This window comes from Quercus lobata, chromosome 12, assembly GCF_001633185.2.
Source record: "Quercus lobata isolate SW786 chromosome 12, ValleyOak3.0 Primary Assembly, whole genome shotgun sequence".
In the NCBI taxonomy this organism is placed as follows: Eukaryota; Viridiplantae; Streptophyta; class Magnoliopsida; order Fagales; family Fagaceae; genus Quercus; species Quercus lobata.
Window position 1 is genome coordinate 868,877 of NC_044915.1, and position 21,068 is coordinate 889,944.

Below are 21,068 nucleotides of genomic sequence, written 5' to 3' on the forward strand. Positions count from 1 at the left end.
TGTTACCTTCATACACATTTAGAGTTATCAAGATCAAGATTTATGTCAAGAGTTTGATAATCTTTTTAGTTTCTGCATAAAGAACTTTAAAGAAGATCTGAAACCTTCGAGTGGAGTCTCAACGTCACAAGTAGGAGAACTTGTGGTTGCAGTAGATCAAAGAAAAAAGTAGTCCGTGGACTCGAAACTGTCACGTGGTCATGGTAATAAGTTTTCTACTCGAGGTAGTAATAAGATTTTAGTGGTCTAAGTCTTATTACACAAACTCCAATTCTTTCATAGTGGATCTGTTTTACTTTGAGGATAGTTAAGTTAAATCTTCCCTAAATTTTTTATCGGTTAGATTTTCTTGGGTTATCATATCGTTGTACTCTTTATATTTCCGCATTATTTACATGATATGATTTTATTGTGTTAATTTAGGACTGAATAATTTATCTAAGTAATCACTTGGCTAAATAACTAAGTTAAACAACTTGTGTTAAGGGGTTTAAAAACATACAAGTGGTATCAGAGCAGGTTAGCTCTTATGTTTAGATCTTTTGATCTAAAAGTTGATTTTTGACCACTGTTGTCATGGAACATGGTCACTCTCTTGTGATCTCACCTCACTTTGATAGGAACAACTATGCCTATTGGAAAGTAAGGATGGAAGCATTCTTGAAATCTATTGATGAGAGAGTTTGAAACTCCGTTGAATATGGATGGGAGAAACCGACTACTTCTATAAGCGAGTAGTCAACTTCTCAAAAAAAGGCAGCCGCTTTTAATAGCAAAACCATGAATACTATTTTTAATGCTATTTCTATGGAGAGATTCAAGAGAATTTCAAATGTTGAGGTTGCTCATACTGCATGGAATATTCTCCAAATTGTGCATGAAGGCACAAAGGCAATTAAGATTAATAAAGCAGCAGTTAACTACTAGATTTGAAAGCATTAGAATGTCTGATAACGAATGCTTTGATGAATTCTATGCTAAACTTAATGATATTGTTAACTCTGCTTATAATTTGGGTGAAATCTATGATCAATCTAAGATTGTTAAGAAGATACTTAGATCCTTAACTGAAGACTTTAGACCCAAAGTGACTAGCATTACTGAAAGTAAGGAAGTGAACTCTATCCTTGTTGATGAGCTTGTAGGATCTCTCCAGTTTTATGAGTTAGACCTACCCAAGACAAACAAATCCAAATTAATGACTCTTAAGTCAGTTGATGATGTTGATGGGAATGGATTTGATGATGAACTCTCTTCTATAGAGATTGCTTATTTTGCTAAGAATTTTAGAAACTTTCATAGGAACAACAACAAAAGGGCAAGATGTAAAAACAATGCTAAATCTAGAAATTTTAAGAGGAATGAACCACCTAAGGTTAATAATTATGAGAAATCAAAAGAGAAAGTTGGTCAAACCTCTAGTAACTCTCTAGGTCAACAATGTTTTCGTTGTCAAGGGTACGGTCATGTAAAATCAGAATGTCCTACATTCTTGAGATCAAAGGGTAAAACTATGGCTGTAACCCTTAATGATGACGAAATTTCTGATCATGAGTTTGGCAGTGATGATGATAAAAACTTCATTGCTTTCACAGCTACTGCTGTAGTTGATAAAAGTGTTGTGGTTGAAGAGAACCCTTCTGATGTGGAACTTTCTAAGTGTGCTGATTTGCAAGAAACTTTTAATAAGCTATGCAAGGTTGTCGCAAAGGATGCAATGAGTGTTGACTTAGGTTTAAAGAAGATTGTCTCCCTTGAACTTGATAAAAAAAACTTCTTGTTGAAATTACTTGATACTAATGAATTGATTAATAAGGTGAAGACTGAAAACATGTTGTTACTTGATAAGATTAAGAGCTTGGAATTAGAATTATCTGTTGCTAGAAAACAAACAAATAGGTCTGTTAGTTCTAAACTTGATCACATGTTAAGTGTTCAAAAGTCTCCCTTAGACAAATTTGGTTTGGGTTTTGTAGATAGCATCTCGATGTTTGAAACTCATTCCATAAACTTTGTTTTTTCTTTTGAGCCCCCTAAGAGTGAGATTGTCAAACCAGTAGAAGTTATACATTGATCTTAAAGAGTCTAAGCCTAAGAATCCTAACCTCCCTAAGGATAAGTTGCATGATAGACTTTTGTGGGTTTGTCATTTTTGTGGAAAGACTGAGCATATTTGCCCAAACTATTTCAAATTGCAAGTTGCAAAGTGCACAAATAAGCCAAAAGTGTATGTGTCTTAAGCACAAGATCCTATGGTACTTATTGGTGAATTGGTAAAGACTCTAAACCTTTATACCAATCCTGGAATTGCTCATCATTCTAATATGAATAATAACTCCAATGCTAGAGTTGTATCTAAAAAGTTTTAGATGCAAAATGCTTAATCTAATTGAGTCTATCTGACATGGTTCTTATACTTCATCTCAATACTGTTTGTGACCATTCTTCTTTTACTGTTTTGTTTTCTTTTATACTTTTAGGATTTACATTGCACAACATTCATGCATTTCATGATAGGTTGTTTTTGCTATTCCTTTTAAAATAAATTTTGTTTAAAAAAAAATAAAAATGAAATTTGTGTTTTGTATCTTGGATTTGTAACCAAGGTTGACCATATTATCTTTACATAACATGCCTTGTGTACCTTGTTTAGCTTAGATCAACTTTTTTTTTTTTTTTTTACACTTTGCTAGGTTTAGCTATGTAGTGCATGTTGTGTAGAGAATTGTTTGTAGTTTTTGATCACTTGATCTTGATTTTGAAGTCACATACTTTTGATTGTTAGGACTTGAACTTAATGAGAAAAACATAAATAACCATCTCACCACTATTTACTAGCCAATCATGAACCCTTAGCGCATATCATAAAATTTATTGCTTGAGAAAGTGTAGCACATGTACAAAAAGAATATAAGATGTAGCCTCGGATTAATACTAAAATTGGTGTGTACATTATTGGGCTATAATAAAGATAACACAATGAAATAAAATTGATGTGTACATTATCTGGCTAATGTAATAATTTCACAATGAAATAAAATTGGTGTGTACATTATGAGGCAAAAAAAAAAAAAAAATTATATGATTGCAAGCTTATTTCTAGAAGATGTGAAAGTTATATGATATAACTCTTTAGGTGATAGTTTCTTTCAAACTTATGTGATGAATTTTGTATAAATTATAATCAATTACTATCTACATATCACCTCACATATATCTTATGCTATTGCTAATTGCACACATTACACAAGTTATTTTGTGCTAAACTTAGTACATAAAATTATGTGTGAATGTGTTTTGGCCATCCAAGATTATACATTCCTTGATTTTGATGCAAAATGTGTTTAATGTTTCAGTTTTGGGAACAAGAAGGTTGAAAATATTGTTTTTGGAAGATCTAGGTTGAATTCAAGTGTTTTTGAAAAAAATTTAAACTCATACTCACGCATTTCATCCATGAAATATTGTGTTTTAAGTGGTTTCTGCATAAAATTGCTTAGTTTTTCAAAAATCTAATTTTTCTAGATTTTCGGTCAATCGAAGCTATTGCTCAACCGATCGAAATTGCAATATAAAATTTGGTTTGAATCTGCTTGGCTCGATCGGTGCTCAATTGATGCTCGATCAATCGAAGCTCAATTTCGACCGATCGAAATTCGAACCGTGAGTGTTTTAAAAAGAGTTTTCTTTCGTGTTCTTCATTCTTTTCAAAACTTTTCAAACACTCTTCTCACTACTTTTCTTCGACCGATCCAATCTAAGCCTTTTTTGTCGTTTTCTTCCACAAATCTCTCAACGGTTTTTGTCCTCAAGCATTGGTAAGTCTCTTTTACCCTTTCTTTTTCCAATTAAATCACATGATTCATGCATTTTCATTCATTTTTGTTGAAAATTTTGAACCAAGCATTTTAGGGATTTTTGTTTATTTCATTTGTTTTTAATCATTTTTAATCAAAGAGTTTTTGTTCTTAGATGATATAAACATGATCCTCATGCATTAATTTGATCAATTTTGTGATTTGAGGAAAACTATAATTTCTAGTGCTTGGAACTTTGTGAAATTGGGGATTTTTGTTCAATTGGGCTAAAATTGATGAAATTGACTTGTGTTATTGTTACATTTAATCATTATATGATGTTTCCTAACTAGTATGGTGATTAATTAATCAATTTGGTTGAATTTTTGAAATTGGGTTTTTCAAAATTTGGGGTTTTTGGACTAAAATTCTATGTTGAAGTCAATTGATGGTTTATGAAGTAAAAGTGAACAGATTTCAATGCATTAAAGCATGCATCATATGTGCATTCATTACATGCATCATATAGATTGTTATTTATTGAGATTTTTGTGCTCTAACCCACTCTAATGCAGTTTGCCCTTTGGTTTTCTTTCTTTGTTTCTGTCTTTCCTTTCTTTCAACCCTTAGCATCATGGTTAGGAAGACTAGAGCCAAGAAAACCACCACCCCTTCTACCCCTATGTTCTAGAGTGATAGGTTTAGAACCGAGAAAAACCAAGAAACCTATGAGAAGCTGAATATCTTTAGGTCGGTGTAGGCTGAGCGTAAGGTCATTTTAGATGAGTTTGATCCGGAGATACGTAGGAATTTTGAGCGTAGGGGCTGGTTACCACTTTTAGAGGTTGAGCATCCTCCTCCAGCTGCTTTGATTAGAGAGTTCTACTTGAACCTCTCTATCCACTTCGATGATTCCAACATTCAGTTTGTGAAGAGTATGTCATAACTCATGCTGTACCTTTGGTACGACATCCCGTGTACCCTTACATTGAGACCCCTCCCCTTGATGACATCATGTCTTTCATCACCGGTACTTCCATTAGTTGGGGAAATGATCCTCATGTCACTTCCCATTAGCTTACTGAGCTCAATTATTTGTTTTTCCAGATTTCTTGTCACTCCATTTGGCCTATCTCTCATTTACATACTATACCCATTGAGAGATGTGCGTTTTTGTTTACCGATACTCCTACGAGTTTTCCTGCTGTTTTTATTAGATCACTTGTTGAGGTTCATAAGAGTAGTGCAAAATCTCATGGTCTTTTCTTTCCAGTTTTTATTCATAGGATTCTTTTAGACTTGGGTTTAAAGGATTTTCCTGCATCCAAGCCTTTGTCCATACCATAACTCCTATAGGTGCCACCTTTCTTAGGCAAAGAGCGGCTCAGTTGAAAGCTAGCTCTAAATGCCCTAGAATTGAGTCTTCTACAAGTGATGCATCTAGGTCTCTTACTTCTGGTGACCCTATTGCTGAGGAGTATGTGACCCTACCACTGCCGTGGATCCTTTACCTTCTTCATCAAGTGACTTGTCCTTGCAGAGCATGCTGGATACAATTATGACTGTTTAGGCGGCGTATGGACAGATTTTGTTGGATGTGTTCATTGAGCTTCAGGCTTTACGAGCAAATTTGATAGGTGTTAGAGGTTCTACTCCACCGCCTCCACCTTTTGATGATGATTCTTGATTGCCCTTTGGCAATTTGTCACAAAAAGGGGGAGTACATATGCATGGAGATAGGGGGAGTTTTGGAGTTTATAGATTGTATCTAGGAGCTTTTTGATGTATTTCATTTTTTGGCTTATGATGTATTTCTTTTTTATGGGTTGTATATGTTAAGGGGGGACATTATGCTTTGTGTTTTGTTTCTTTCTTTGTTTCTTGTTTCGCATATGGTACATTTGGTTATTGATTTATATCATAAGGTTATTCATGATATATGTCTTTTAGGTTATGTTTTGTGAAATCAAGAATTTATTTTGGTTTACTTGTATTTTCCACACATGCGTTTATGTGTTTGTTGAGCGTTTCAGGAATTTACTGGTTAATTCAGTCGTGGCTGCTGTCTACATTGGCAACTGATAGATAGTAGTTAGGTTGAATTGTATTTAGGGCATTTTAATTTGATTGGGCTGTTTTTACATAGAGTCTAGGTTTAGGCTTGCTCAAAGTTTGTCTATTTGTAAAATTGGAATCGAGCAATTGCAGAAATTATTGGACTTAATTTGCAAGACTCGATCGATCGAAAATTAGACTTGATCGATCGAACCACGTGCAAATTTATTTTTCTGCAGAATTTTCAATTCAGCTCAAGCCCGTTTGACGTGTAGAGTTTTGTGTTTTACTCCAAGTATAAAAGGAAAAACCCTAACTACGTTTTAGAAGTCTTTTTGATGGTTGTGTGTTGAAACTTTTGTGAGATCTAGAAGTGTTTAATTTCATAAACACTTCGGGTTATTAAAATCAAGATTCATATTAAGAGCTTGATGATCTTTTCAGTTGCTGCATAAAGAACTTTAAAGAAGATCTGAAACCTTTGAGTGGGTCTCAAAGTCACAAGTAGGAGAACTTATGATTGTAATGGATCAAAGAAAGAAGTAGTCCGTGGACTCGGAGCTATCACATGGTCGTGATAGTAAGTTTTCTACTCGTGGTAGTAATAGGATGTTAGTGGTCTAAGTCTTATTGTACAAATTTCAATTCTTTCATAACGGATCTGTTTTACCTTGAGAATAGTTAAATTAAATCCTCCTCAAGTTTTTTACCCGTTAGGTTTTCCTGGGTTATCATATCGTTGTGTTCTTTATATTTTCGCATTATTTACATGATATGATTTTATTGTGTTAACTTAGGATGGAATAATCTAAGTGACCACTTGACTAAATAACTAGGTTAAACAACTTGTATTAAGAGGTCTAAAAACGTACATGAAATGATGGGTTTTTTTTTCTTTAAGCAATTTTTGTGATAAAATTAATCTTTTTGCTGAACAAATACAGAATTTTAACACCAGCCTCCTAAAGAACACAATCCGCAGCAATACAGTTCTCTATATAAGACCAGGAATGATTTCAATTCAATTTCTCAAATTTGTATAACAAATAACAAACTCTGGTATATAATTGGAGAGCCAAATAAGGCCATGATGCCCAAAGACTTGAAAGTCTTAAGTGGGCAAAAGGAGGCCCTAAAAAAATCACTAATAGGTGATAATAATCATAAGAACAAATACAGGGACAAAAAAGGACTCATTTGGACATCTCAGTGAAAAGAGCCTTTACACAAAATGGAGCCATCACCACTAGTGATGATAGCTCATATGCTACGTGTTTGATGAAGTAATGTTAACTCAGTTTTAACTTTTAACCACCACTTGTGGTGGTTTGGTACAATTCTCTATAAAGGCTCTATTACAGCATATGGATTCATACTGTCATATTCCAAGAAACAAAGTTTAATGATTCCACCTGTTTGAGACATCCACATGCTCCCTGACTTCTTTACTCTCATCTGTAGTAATGTATGTCATTTAAATCAAAATTTTAAAGGTACTGAGTTTGTATTCTTTCTCTGTTCTCTTCCCACCACAGCTTTGCATGCACCTCCCCAAACTTTTCACGGCTGTGCAAATGAAAATGAAAATTGTCAAGACACCTACCTCACCCTATAAGCAAAAGATTCCATTAAATGCCAAAAACTATTCATGAATTTTAATGTGTATCTGCCATTACCTTTAAAGTTGGTGAGTATTTAAAAAGAAGGTAATACATTGATGACATTACATGAAATTATCCCATTTTTCTCCAGTTAATCTAAAATCTAAAGTTCAATAAATAAGGCAACTGAAATTGATTCCAAGCCAACATATCATATCAGTTTATTAATCCTGGGAATGGTGTTTTGAAGTTGGGAAAATTCTACTCAATCATAATTCCATTTTTCTGTGGTTTCTGAAAACTATTAATTAAATTAATATGCTCTCTTAGGCAGCCTAGGAATCTGAGGAAATGAAAATTTCGAGTTCGGAGTTTATAAAAATTAAAGAACTGAGTCCTCTAAGTTCATAAATCTTTTTCATCCTCAGCCTTCTTGGCCACCAAATGATGCTACAAGAAACATGATGTAAAAGATGATTTCATTACCTGAACCTGACACGCCGAAGCTCCCTAGTACCATCAGCTAACTGCCTGATGGTAATGTACACCCCAGGTTCATCTTCCTCAACCCATTCTGTCTCCAGGTCACTGGCATTGCTAATGGAAACTGAAGCCTCATCCCTAGATGAGGTTGTCGTCCGTGATGCATCCATATATGATGTCCCCATACCATACGCACTTGATCCTGCATTGTAATTGTGCCCACCACCTTGATCCATAGGGTCAGATGGATAATACCCTTTACTTCCAGACGGTCTATAGTGGTTCCTTGGTGTCCACTCCTTGTTGAATGATGAAGCAACAGGGCTCCCCCTTGCTGATCCCAGCTTTGTGTATGTAGAATCTCTAGGCTGTTGAAGAGTACAAGCATCTGTTAGTACATTATAAATTAGCTATCTTTATTCGAACTAGAGAAACAAATATTTAAGGCAAATTACATTTTAAATGTAAACCGCATAGTTTAGGGATGGTTTTCAAATTAATCCCTCCACATTCAAAAACATTTCAATTTAAACCATTGCCAAATATCTGTCTAATGCAAGTTGTTATATCAAATGATCTACCAGAAAGTTATTGATGTAAGGAGTTCAGTCAATTTTATTTCATAACTTATTATTTTTCAAGAATTTTTTTTAAATTATTTTTTAACTTTAAACTAGATTTCTTTTTAAATCTTGAATTTAGAGACATCTCTCTAAGATTGGCGATGATTCTAAGCACCCTTAGGTGGTGAAACTAAAGGGTTTTCATGCAGATTCTAGGTGGTGAAACCCAAGATTTGTCCTGTTTTATCTTCTTTTCCCCAACAACCTGTTCTGACAGAGTTATGAGTCTGAGGAATGCTGTTCTTATCATTCAAAATAGATGAATAAAGCCATTCGTCCCAGCCCAAGGAGATTCAATGGCTTTATTGACTATTTGGTCCATGTTCACAATTAAGGAAAATAAAGAGCTCACTTGTAGGCATTTAAGAGGTTTTATAAAGACCCGAAATTTGAAGTTTTCTTATATAGACAAGGTTTTAACATGACTAGAGGAAAAGCATTGTTCTTACTCTAGATTATGGAATGAATTATTCTATAATGCTATTTATGCTAGACTTAATATGCTAATCAAGTGAAAAGACATAAGAAGCAGTTTACCTCATCATCCGCCCTTGGAGGAGTGTGAAGAGCTTGCCGGTTGAATCTCTGGACATTGTAAAGCTCCATGATCCGATCATAATTCTCACCCCACCATCGCTGAGCTTGCCATTTATTGAACATCTCTCGGCTTCAAATTTAAATGCAAAGTAATGTCAGTTTACAGCTGTACAGGGCAACTAAGCTTTAGCAGCTAAAATCTGGATCATAAATTTGAGGTCCATTTCATATTTTATCTGAACTGGAAAGCTAAAAATACTTTCAAGTAGGCCCGAAGGTTAGACTAACCACCTCATTCATTAGAAAGGATGGAGATAGGACTAATTGATGCAATAGTTATCTCCAACATGAGAGAGCTACAAGACTTTGGCCCATAGCTGGCAGTGCAGCAGTAGGCCATGCTAGGACTGACAAATAAATTAGTCCCCAGTTAACGTCCACCACAGGTTAATTTTTTTGGGGGGTGTAGAGAAAATACTTTTACTTCAACCAGTTATTCGGAATTCAAGCAATAGACAATTTCCAGAGTTTAATTTCCATGATATTGTACCTGAAACGAATTCGTTTAAGATCATTTCCACCATTAGGTAGAGACACGAAAGTAATGTGAACACCAGGCTCCACCTGTGCCATCCACTCCTTAGGCTCATCCTCATCCTCAAGCACCACATCACAAGACTGCGCAGATATAGACATCCCTCCAGGGGTCTGGTCACCTCTAAATACCCCAGTAAATCTTGAGTCAGATCTTGTAGTAGGATGGTGACTAGAACTTGTAAAATCCCATGCAGGTGTGGAACTCGAGCTTGCTGCTCCAAGATAGGGGTATGGAACCCCTTCTGAAGCAGTATCAAAGTCTGGGTAAGGGCGCTGGCCTCTCTTGTAGCTGCTGGAGCCAGTGCAGGGCTTGCATTGCTTATAAGCACCAGAAAATTTCAATGCCATATCCTTTATCTGTACATTATTAAAATCCATGGTTAATAGAATGTTCAGTAAAGCTATGTATGTTTTCATTAGAAAAATTTATAATCATATGATTAGCAATTCAATGTTATAGACATATTGCTGAACATTTAGCTTGGTTAGTTAGACTGGATGCTAAAATAGAGGTGCATATAGCAGACTTCTATCTATACACATCAATGGCATGATAAATTTGCACAACTTCAATATGAGGTATAATGCCAATGTTGGTTGACGAGAAAGAACTTTGATCCATTGCAGTTTATGTCTCTCATCTATAAAAGTAGACTCCCATTTATGCCAGGTGTTCCACTGGTGACAGTCCATTTACTCATGTTAAATGTTCTACTGATAAGGATAAAAATGTTTATTGAAAACGACTTCACTTCAATAGAAGCATATATTTTAATATTAAAAAAATTGTATTTCCCAATAAATTATAATTTCCTAAAATATTCTACTAAATTATGTAATGGCATAACTTGAGTAAGCTAGTTACATCTACACTATAATTTCAGTATTGGAGGAAGCACATGGCATGGGAAGCACAGTAAATAGGACCATAGTTGTCAAATCGTGAATCATATAGTGAATCGATTTTTTATTTTTCTGTATCGTGTATCGTATCGAATTGTGTATCATAAGATACACAAACGCCTAATAAAATTATAAAATAATTATAGATATACATATATAAAAGGTATATTAATTATAAATTCAAAATATATTCAACTAATGACCAATTTAATCATTACTTTTGTAATAAAATTTAACAAAGCTAACTAAATAAATCAAATTAACTTATGTTTATAACATGCACATTCAAATTGATTAAACTCAAAAGTAATACACGATATATGAATCAAAATAATAATATTTTTTCATCATCTTGGCTAATAAACTCCATTTAAGTCAATATTATCATCATGTTCAGCATCTTGCAAAATTATTTTTTCATGGACATTTTCTTCTTTATTATCAACATTTAGTTTTTTTTTTTTTTTTTGGTTTTTTTATTCTAATAATTTTTTTCTTTATATTTTTTCTTGGCATTCTAGCTTTTTAGACTCAAAATAATAATAACAAAACAAAAGATAATTATATTTTCATTTCATACATTATTAATAGCATAGAAAATAAATTTACACATATGAAAGTGAGTGTTATGAGTATAGTCTAAATTTTGTAGGAGAAAGAGAATGGAGGAAAAAAAAACTCATGGACTTGCTATTTTATTAGACTCAATTAAATTTCCCAATAATTTTGTGTTAAAAAATTCTAACAACTTGTTTAAATCAAATAAAACCACAAATTTTAACAAAAAAAACCCATTTTAGACCCACATGTTTATATATTGTACGAAACGTATGATTTATTGATATGATACGATTCATACGATACGCACCTATATATCGGACGATTCATGAGCACTAACGCTACGCCCTTACAATATGAAACTTTTTGTACACGATACATATTGTACGATATTGACAACTATGAGTAGGACAGCCAAACCTTAAGAAAGCTAACATCACTAGGGTCCAGTTAGTCAACCTTACAAAAGGACTAGTTAAAATTAGAGCTTATATTTCAATTTCAACCTAATAATGCCCAATGTAAGAATCGATAGAAACTTGTGCAACGCCTCCATGCAATCAAATAAATCAATCCAAATGATCTGAGTAATCACATGTCTAAGTGTTAAATTGATTTACAAAAAGTTTTGGCTTGAAATGCTGAGAATAGGGCATTAAAAGTGCCTCTACCAGAAGGCCACAGTTGTTGTCTATACGGTATAAACTTCTGAGAAGCAAAGGGTACAAAAATATAAGGGGCACTTTCTATATGTGACTGAAGAATAAAGAGCCATCATGTATACTGTATAGTCAAGGTTGATATAGTGTTAAGTCTTGACACAATCTGAAATGATTTAGCAAAAAAAAATAAAGACACAATCTGAAATGATTTAGCAAAAAAAAAAGACACAATCTGAAATGAATAAGTACTTTATCTGCTATGGGCTGATCCTTGGTTGGGGTGTCATTCACAAAATCTCCTTTTCTATGCTATAAGATAGCACATAGCAGTTCTAATTATACAGAAAATCGACAAGAATTCAATGGTGGGTCACACCAAGAATATTTATTTGGCAGTCTTTTTCCTAGTGTGTCTCTTGTCTTTTCCCCTAGATCCCCACTACTGCTTTAAGCTGGATTGCGTTTGCCATTCTTACGTTTCTGCTATTACCTAGGAAGACTTGACCAAAACACCAACACTATCATCATGTCCACCAACATATAACTTCGAGACTGTGTGTATATTTATCTTTTACAGAACTTGAGTAATAATTTTGGTGTACGGTTCAACCCGGAATAACTGGAATTTGACTTATTATGTAATATTCATTTTCTAGTAACAGAGACAACAAAAACCCAAGGACCAAACTGAACAAAGGAATCCAAACAGACAGATATTTCCCGCCAAATACAAAAAATTTCACAACTTTAATCGCAACCAATTGAGATGACAAGATTGTGATTAGTGCAATATCCATCGTCATTGTACACTAATCACAAATTTGCCACTTCAATGACCGTGAAATTTGTTGTGTTACTAGACTCATGGATTATTTAATCCAGCTAAGGATCATAAGCCAATTAATTTGTTCACTCATCATCACTGCATAAGAAGGCATTGAGATTTGAGGCAACAAAAAAGAATAATTGTAGGAAGGTTTTCTTGGCAGGCAATCTTTTCTAGGACGTGAAGAAGAAAGAAAGCACATAGAGTTATGTGTATAGGGCTATAGGCTTAGCTTTAGGGGTAATAGTTGTAAAAGGTGGCACGTGACAGATATTCAATATTGTTATTATTATTAGCTCTATATATATATATATATATAAAATGAATAAAATAGCTCAGCTCTGCTGGGGCTTGACAAAAAAGAGATTCTATTATAATGCATATAACACGAACACGCAACAGTACCACCTAATATATATAATAATAATTATTTTTATTTTATATATTTGTATTGGGACCTGATAATAGTATATATTAATTAGTACTACTACCCTATATTGGCTTTATATTGTTTTACAGTAAGTATAGATATAGTACGTACATCATCGATCTCTCTATAGGCGTGAAAGATGCCAAAGTTAGAGAATAAATGGTCCCCACAATATCAGACCCTCCTTATGGGGTTATCATTTTGTTCGTTTTCACACAGAAGGAAAAAAGATTCTCAAAAAGCATAAGCATTGATTGTAGACGAAGGAAAATCACCATATATTCATATATCAAAATCAAAAAAGCCAAAGATATATTATAATAAATTATTTTTTATAGGAAGATGTAACTAATTTTACTACTAATCTTTATAACTGATTGATAAAAAATGTCACTTGATCGATATCAAATGAATGTCAAAAATATTTTTTTCATTATACGAGTGACAATCAATTTCAAAACATTATATAAAAAATTTATAATTTTCTTAATATAATATAAAAATCGACACAATATAGACATTTGTTCAAAATTTGTCACACATTATATCGGGACCCGTGCATTAAAACACTAGACTTAACTTTTGGCACAAGCAATATATCGAGAGAAAGAGAGAGAGAGAGAAATGGTGTAGGATTAGGAACCTGCGCAGTCAGGCTTTTGACGGCTTCTTTTGTACTTGGGGTGCCACTGCCACGCACTCCTCCTTCATCATCACCACCATCCTCTGGTTTTGAGCATGCTATGCATGTAAACATTTTTATTTATTTATTATTCTTCGCTCTTTAACTTTTTACCCCTGCAATCAACAACTATAAATTTTTCATTTCAATATACCATCACATAATAATAAGTTCAAATTTATAAAATAATAAAAGTACAATACAATACAACTGTTATTTCTAAAGTAGACAAATTTACGTAATTTTGTCAGTCAGCATTGTTGAAGAAGCTATTTACGGCTTTACAGAAGTACATCATCATCATATATTGATTGTCGAACCATATAATAAAAAAGTAGAGCACACAACTTATGCCTTTATTATTAGAGTTGGAGGGGACTGTACAAATTTTCTCTTTCTGGGGATTAAAGTGTTATGTTTTCTTTTATGAAATTACTGTATTGTCCATGGTGGAACGAATTTTCTAGGGGTAAATTTGGCCAATCGACAGGAAATGAGAGAACATTCTCTATATTCTATTTGGTTCAGGAGGAGGAGGACACATCGTTAAATGGGACATTTTTCTCTCTTAAAAAAAAAAAAGGCACTGACGTGACCAATCTTAATCTAATAGAAAAATGGAAATTTGGAGGTATCTATCTCTTCTATTCTATTCTATTCTATGGTTTATATATTCTCATTTTAATTTTCGCATTTGTTTTCCAAGAAAACAAGTTGGTCCCGGAGAGAAAGAGTAAAGTGAAGCAAAAGCAAAGAGGGTCGCTCGGGATCAGAGAAGAGTTAAGACATAAAATAGTGAGTCAATAATTGAAAAAGAAAGAAAGAAAAGGAAACAAAATGTGGGCAGCCATACATTACTGCACACTATTTGAAAGTGGTCTCATTATAGCGACCGACTGTGATTTTTATGTGTGTGCTTTTTTACCCAAATAAAAAGAATCAAAGATTGTGGAAGCCGAAGTTTCTGACAACAATTTTTTTTTTCTATTAAAATTTAAAACCCATCAAATAATAACCCAATAAAAACCCGGTTACTACTTTTATCTACTGTGTAAAGCAAAGCACAATACTCCTCGGTTTTCAAGAATTCCAAAAGCAACTTAGTCAGAGAACCATTAAAAAAAAAAAACATAACAGTAAAATAAAACAAAAACAAAAACAAAAACGGGAAAAACTCTCAGAGTGTCTCTTTTGTTTTTGTTTAGGTGGTCGAGAAATGAAAGCGGTACATGAGTGGACAAAGAGACATGAGAATAAGGATGACATGATTATCAAAAAAAAAAAAAAAAAAAAGGATGACATTGGCCTTTAGACCAAGAGAGTCCCTCTATTATTAAATTGCAACCATTATTACTCGAAAGCGACTTACCCAAAACCCAATCCCCCCCAAACCCCAACCCAACTCAACTCAACTCAACTGTTCCCCCTTCTTTGTCTTTCTTTCACTCTTTAGCCCACACCCACTTCTTTTTTATTTTCCACTGTAAAATAAGCTAATATTTTCAAAATAACATTAAATAATAAATTAAATAAATAAATAACTGTGGCCCATGATTTATTGAAAGATGCTATATTGAACTGAAGAACAAGCAAAAGCAAAAGCAAACCAAAACCTTAAAAAAATGAAAATAACATTGTGTTTGGTTATTTTGAAGAAAGTGCATACATGTAATAAAAAAGAAATTGAGATATTCTCTCACCTTGTCTGATTAGAAGGCAATAGAGTGAGAACTCTGTTGTCTGTTGAGCTTGCTTTGGTTCAAAAAAGTAACTGAAACCAATCTCTTTTGTGTTTTGCTGCTAATAATATCATCACCCACCGTCAAAAATATATAGATTGTAGTGAAGAATCAAAGAAAATGGGATTAAAAGAAAGAAGGAAGGAAAGGGAGATAAATATGGAACGGAGAACTCGAAGAAGGGAGGAAATATAGAAATATCGGGTTGGGGATCCGAAATGTAACACGAAACAAAAAGGGAAAGTATCGGACAAGGAGCTAGCTCCGGGTTTTACGTTACGAATTGAAAGAGAGAAGAGAGACCAGTTGGGGTTTGGGTATTTATATAGACACTGACCCTTCACGGCGTTTCCATTTCTCGTTTGAGCTTGTGGATCAAAAAATTTAAAAAGTAACGGTAAATCCTGTGTGTCCGTTACTGGGAAACCGTTGAGAGAGAGCGAGAGTATTTTTAAGAGTTGAACAACAAATGGTCTTTTTTTCTTTTTTTTAAAGAGAAAAAATAACAAATGGTCTTAAGCAGGGGAGGACAGAAAGGGTCCACATGTCTAGGACCCGTAAAGGTACTGAGATGCAGGACTGATACAATTGGTTTAAGTGAAACTTTGTACTGTATATTTGGTGTTGTAAATTAGATTTTTTTATTTGGATTTAAATAAATTTCATTTGTTTTTAATTAAAATATTTTTTCATTTCTAAGTGTTTGTTTGCAATTTTTTTTTTTTTAAATATATCATCATGAATATTATTAGGATGCTAGTAAATCAGCAACAACAACATTATTTATGTCCAGAAAAACATACTTTTTTTTTTTATGAAAGACGAATTCAATAAAAAAAAGAACTAAGATATTACAAGAGGGGCAGGACACAGCCTGTTCACATAGCCTCCATTACAATCATTCTCAAAGGCGTTTAAGACGTCCACAGGCGGACTAGAAAAAGCAATACAATCAGCTTCTTGGCTATGACTCATCCTAGCTAACATGTCAGCAACTCGATTACCTTCACGATAGCAATGGTGAAATTGGATCTGACTAAAACGGGTGCTAAGCATTCTACAGTCATCCAAAATAGGAGATATAACATTATTCACATACTGGGCATTGCTGAAAACATCCACAACAGCTCTAGCATCAAGTTCAACAATGAGTGATGCTATGTTAAATATGGTCAAACTTATAAAATATTTTCTATTAACTATAAAATCTTTTGTAAAAAATTGTAAAACATTTTACCTTAAAAATTTTGGTAAAACGTTTTACAAAAATACATAGTGGCCCTCCCCTCCCTTATTTGGTGACTTGGTCACTGGTGCCATTACTTCGATGACATGTGCCAGCGGTCCAACCACTGGAACCACAATTCAAATTGTAAAAGCTGTCATTTCGACTATCGGTGCCACTGTTCCAATGGCAGGTGCTGACATTCCGGCCATTGGAACCAATGGTAATGGCAGTTTGGTTGCTAAGTCGAAGGTTTTGGAGGTTTATGCTTAATAAATCTTGCACGTCACACTAAATACCTGAAAGGATTTTAACTTTGAAACAAAAGGAGGATTATTGGTTTTGATTAATATGAAATAAGTAGCGTTATCTTTTCAATAGCAATTAAATTCAAAGTAATCAAGTGTTTGAATTCAATTGAGGAACTTAATGTAATGTACTCTACCTAAGGTAATTGTACCTAAATTTTACCCTTTATTTTAATCATATAAGACATCCAACTACTACTCTCACTCCCCTTACTTAGAGCATTCCTACTAGGCTCGCCATATATTATATTCTGTCAAAATTTTACATAATCAACCCAAAAAAAAACCTCAGCAGACTTAATAATGTATTGCATAGTACAACAAATGAACAATACCTCAATATACTCATGAGATATTGTTCATCAACAACGCAAAAAAAAAAGAAGAAGCTTTTTTTAATTTTATTTGTCTCTTTCACTTAGCTTGTGACTCTTTCTTTCTTTGTCTCTTAAGTGGACCGAGTTGATTTAGGACTCAATTTACACGAACCGATAGGACTAGCTTGTTGAGTCAAGATTTTTAAACATTGGTTTGTGTATGTGTATATATAGTTACAACAGGTGGAACTCTTTGTGAAGTTACACCAATCCATAACTTTTCATTGAAAAAGTATTTTCACAAATCAATTATTAGATTACATCATCTATGTGCTTGCAAAATATTAGGATGATTGGAGATCAATAACAATCTCATTATAAAATGTTTAAATTTCAAGCTTTTTAACTTTAAAATCATCTACAAAACACAATTTTTTGGATTAAATAGTAAGTAATATCAATATTTTTGTCTTACATATTTAGAGTAACAAAAATATGTAATCCATCAGTTGGATTTCCAAAACATTAATCCTATAAAAAAATTATAAGCTCGAGTAATATCATAAAGAGTTACATCAAATGTATAGTGAACTATATATATATATATATATATATTAGTAAAGCCTATTAATAAGGATCCAAATCCTACCTACACCATAAAAACATTAATAGTAGGGATATCCAACCCCAAAAAAGGTTTGATATGAACTTGACAACTAACCCAAAAATGGTGGGTTTACGAAATGCAAACTTTGTTGGTGCCACTAGACCTAGTGGAACTCTTGCCAAATCTAGGAGAGATCTCAGCTGATTTGGTGGGAATCTCACCAATTATGGAAAATATTTTACCAAATTTGGTAGAAATCTCTCTATATCTCTTAAACGAAGCTTGAACAACTTATGGTGGTATCGAAGTCCAATGAAGAACAGTGGTGTCTATAGAGTTCAACAAGTTAGTTTCATTAGGTTTTCAAATGGGAAAAACTTGCCACTTCACCCGAGATTGTTCGGTTTTGACGGTAAGGACCCGCCATCGACCTAGCATTTGTAATGAGTGATGATCTTAGGCTTGGGTGACTTAAGGTTAAATGGATTTGTTGGGTTTGGTTTTTGGTTGGACAACGTTATTTATTGATGTCTTAGCCAACTAATAAAGAGTAATCATTATGAGCACTTGACAAATGTTCAAATTCTAACCTATATCTATAATAGAATGACCATTGTTTTTGTATTTCCAAAAAATAACCACATTGCTTGATTCTGGAATTAGTTAAATTATAATTACTTGCAGTTTCAACTTCGAAATGTTATAGTTTAATTAAAATCACCAAACACGTATATATAAAGTTTAATCCCACATTGGAAAATGAGTGTGAGTTAAAGAGGTTTAAAGCATGTGCTGTGTATCCAAGACTTAGACCTTTTTGGATATACTCCACTATAAGTTTCTTTAAAAAACTTCTTCCATCTCCTTGTGTGTGTGTTAAAAATACTTAGTATTCTAAAAAGAAAAAAAAAAAAAGAAAAGAAAGAAGAAGTTTGAACATATGCATAGTGGAAAGTGGCTAGTGTATACTACTATAAAAAGATGGTTAAATTTCATGTTACTTTTTTTTAGATGATAAATTTTATTGTTCTTGTGAAAAAAAGCTACATTGCTTGATTCGGTAAATTAGAACGCGTATATATCTAAACTATAATTACTTGTGGTTTCAAATTCAAAATGTTATAGTTTAATTAAAATTTAAAATTGCTAAACACGCGTTACAACTTTAAAATAATATATATTAAAAAAAAAACAAGTTTAAACATATGCATAGTGAAAAGAGGCTAGTGTATATTACTATAAACAAATAGTTAAAATCTATTTTATAACATTTAAATTTGGTGTAATTATCATGTTAATACCTAAATTTTAACTTTTATCAATTTCATATTTAAAGTTTTATTGTTGTGAAAATAGTGCTTCCGACCACTATCATTAGTGGGATTGCCGTTGAAGTTCTCCTTTTTTTTTTTTTTTTGAACTCCCGTTGAAGTTCTCCTTAAAAATAAATTGTTTAGTATTTTTTTATAAATTATAATAATAAGAAAAAAAAATGCTAAATTTTCGTTTAACAAATAAAATATTTATAACAAAAAAGAGAGAAATCTAACTTAAACATCAGATAGTCGAATATCCAATATTCTAGGTTCTCACATTTTTATTTTCTCCTCATGTTTGTTTAACATTTTGAGGCAATAGTTTTTTATTTATTTATCCAAATAAGATATATAAGGGATTGAATCTCGGTTATACCAAAAATTAATTGGTATCTTAGTTTTATGATAAAGAGTAATCATCATAAAACAGACGTTATATATTAAAATTCTATTGTCTATAATTAAAAATTAAAAAAAAAAAAAGTACTAGAGTTACTATAAAAATAAAAGTTAGAGTATTAGGGTTTCTATATTAGAATCTAGCCTCACCTCTATTCTTCCCATTTAAAATAAATGTGCATGTATTAGCATAGCCAAGCTTGCCAAGCAAAGATAAATAAATAAAGATAAAAATAAAGAAGTGCTTAAAGGTCTCACATCACATGTGCAACTAGCTAGCAAATGAAACCTAGTAGATTATTCAAACTAAAATGAATGCGATGCACTCATTCTAAACTTGATGAATTGTAAACTTTTTGGCATTGCTTTTTTTTCAAAAAGGTCCTCATTATCTTGACCAATACTTGAAATTCCTGTAGCCTAAAGCTAAAATAACATCCCAATTCTTTGCCATGGAGATCTCTCTCTCTCTCTCTCCCGAACTAGCCATGCAGATGATTGGGTCAGAAAGCCATTAATAGTTGTATCCGAAACCTTTACAGCAACAGCTATACATGGGATTAATAAAATATTTACTCCATCCTTTCAGGTTGATTGCAATGCAATTTAAAGTAGCTCCTTGAAGCATCCATCTATGATCTCTGACGTACAATAGCCTTTTTATGGCCATTAATAATTTCCAAACTAACTAACGAGAGAACATCAATGTCAACATTGCATAATGAAGTTGATGCCACAAATGATTTGTTACCAGCTTAGTTACCAACATTGGCTTCAATAAATTTACTCCAGGGCCTTTGGCTGGAAATAAAAATAGTTCTTAGATGGAAGTCACTATCAGCATTTTTTTTTTCTTTTTCGTTTTAAGAGTAGATTTAAATACATAATTGTATTACAATTTTTGTGTTTAGAAAAGATAATGTTAAATGTTTGTATTTTAATTGTTAATGCAACTATTATATATATATATATATATATATATATATATTGTAAGGGTGCAATTTGATCCACTGACCAAAAATGACTCGGACAGTGGCCCAATAAGCCCACCACAATAGATTTGTTAGAGAATAAGTTGGATATTGATCACTCAATAAGCTAAAGTTAATCACAATGAGATAAGAAGCAAATTGATTCTAAAAAAAAAAAGCAAATGAAATGACTAGGGCAACAAATTATGAAGAAAAGAGGCTCCTCGGTCAGGCCCAAGGAATGTCTATTTTATATATGTGTGTTTCTTTCTCACTTATATAAATATTTCAGTTCTTGGTTATAAAGTCTTCTCCTCTATTTTTCTCGATCCCCCCATATGGATCTTAATTTTTCTTTTATATTTAAACACAAATCATCCTAATCCTACACTTGGAGGGCTGAGATTGCATTCCTAGGACTTCTCTCTCATT

General features: G+C 32.9%; 1 protein-coding gene across 3 annotated transcripts; it reads right to left on the reverse strand.

Annotated features, from left to right (window-relative positions):
* Nucleotides 1-6,890: 6,890 nt before the first annotated feature.
* Nucleotides 6,891-15,818, reverse strand: LOC115970838 (protein BREVIS RADIX). 3 transcript variants are annotated; one of them, XM_031090459.1, is made up of 6 exons: nucleotides 15,455-15,818; nucleotides 13,716-13,870; nucleotides 9,647-10,050; nucleotides 9,097-9,226; nucleotides 7,940-8,304; nucleotides 6,891-7,418 (listed from the first exon to the last, which is right to left on the reverse strand). In XM_031090459.1, exons 2-6 carry the CDS (start codon nucleotides 13,827-13,829, stop codon nucleotides 7,340-7,342), a joined length of 1,092 nt encoding a protein of 363 aa, XP_030946319.1. In that variant the 5' UTR covers nucleotides 13,830-13,870; nucleotides 15,455-15,818; the 3' UTR covers nucleotides 6,891-7,339. The 3 variants fall into 3 exon arrangements, with proteins under 3 accessions (XP_030946319.1, XP_030946318.1, XP_030946320.1); XM_031090458.1 differs by having other exon boundaries at nucleotides 13,716-13,883; XM_031090460.1 differs by having other exon boundaries at nucleotides 7,940-8,324; nucleotides 13,716-13,883.
* Nucleotides 15,819-21,068: the final 5,250 nt, after the last annotated feature.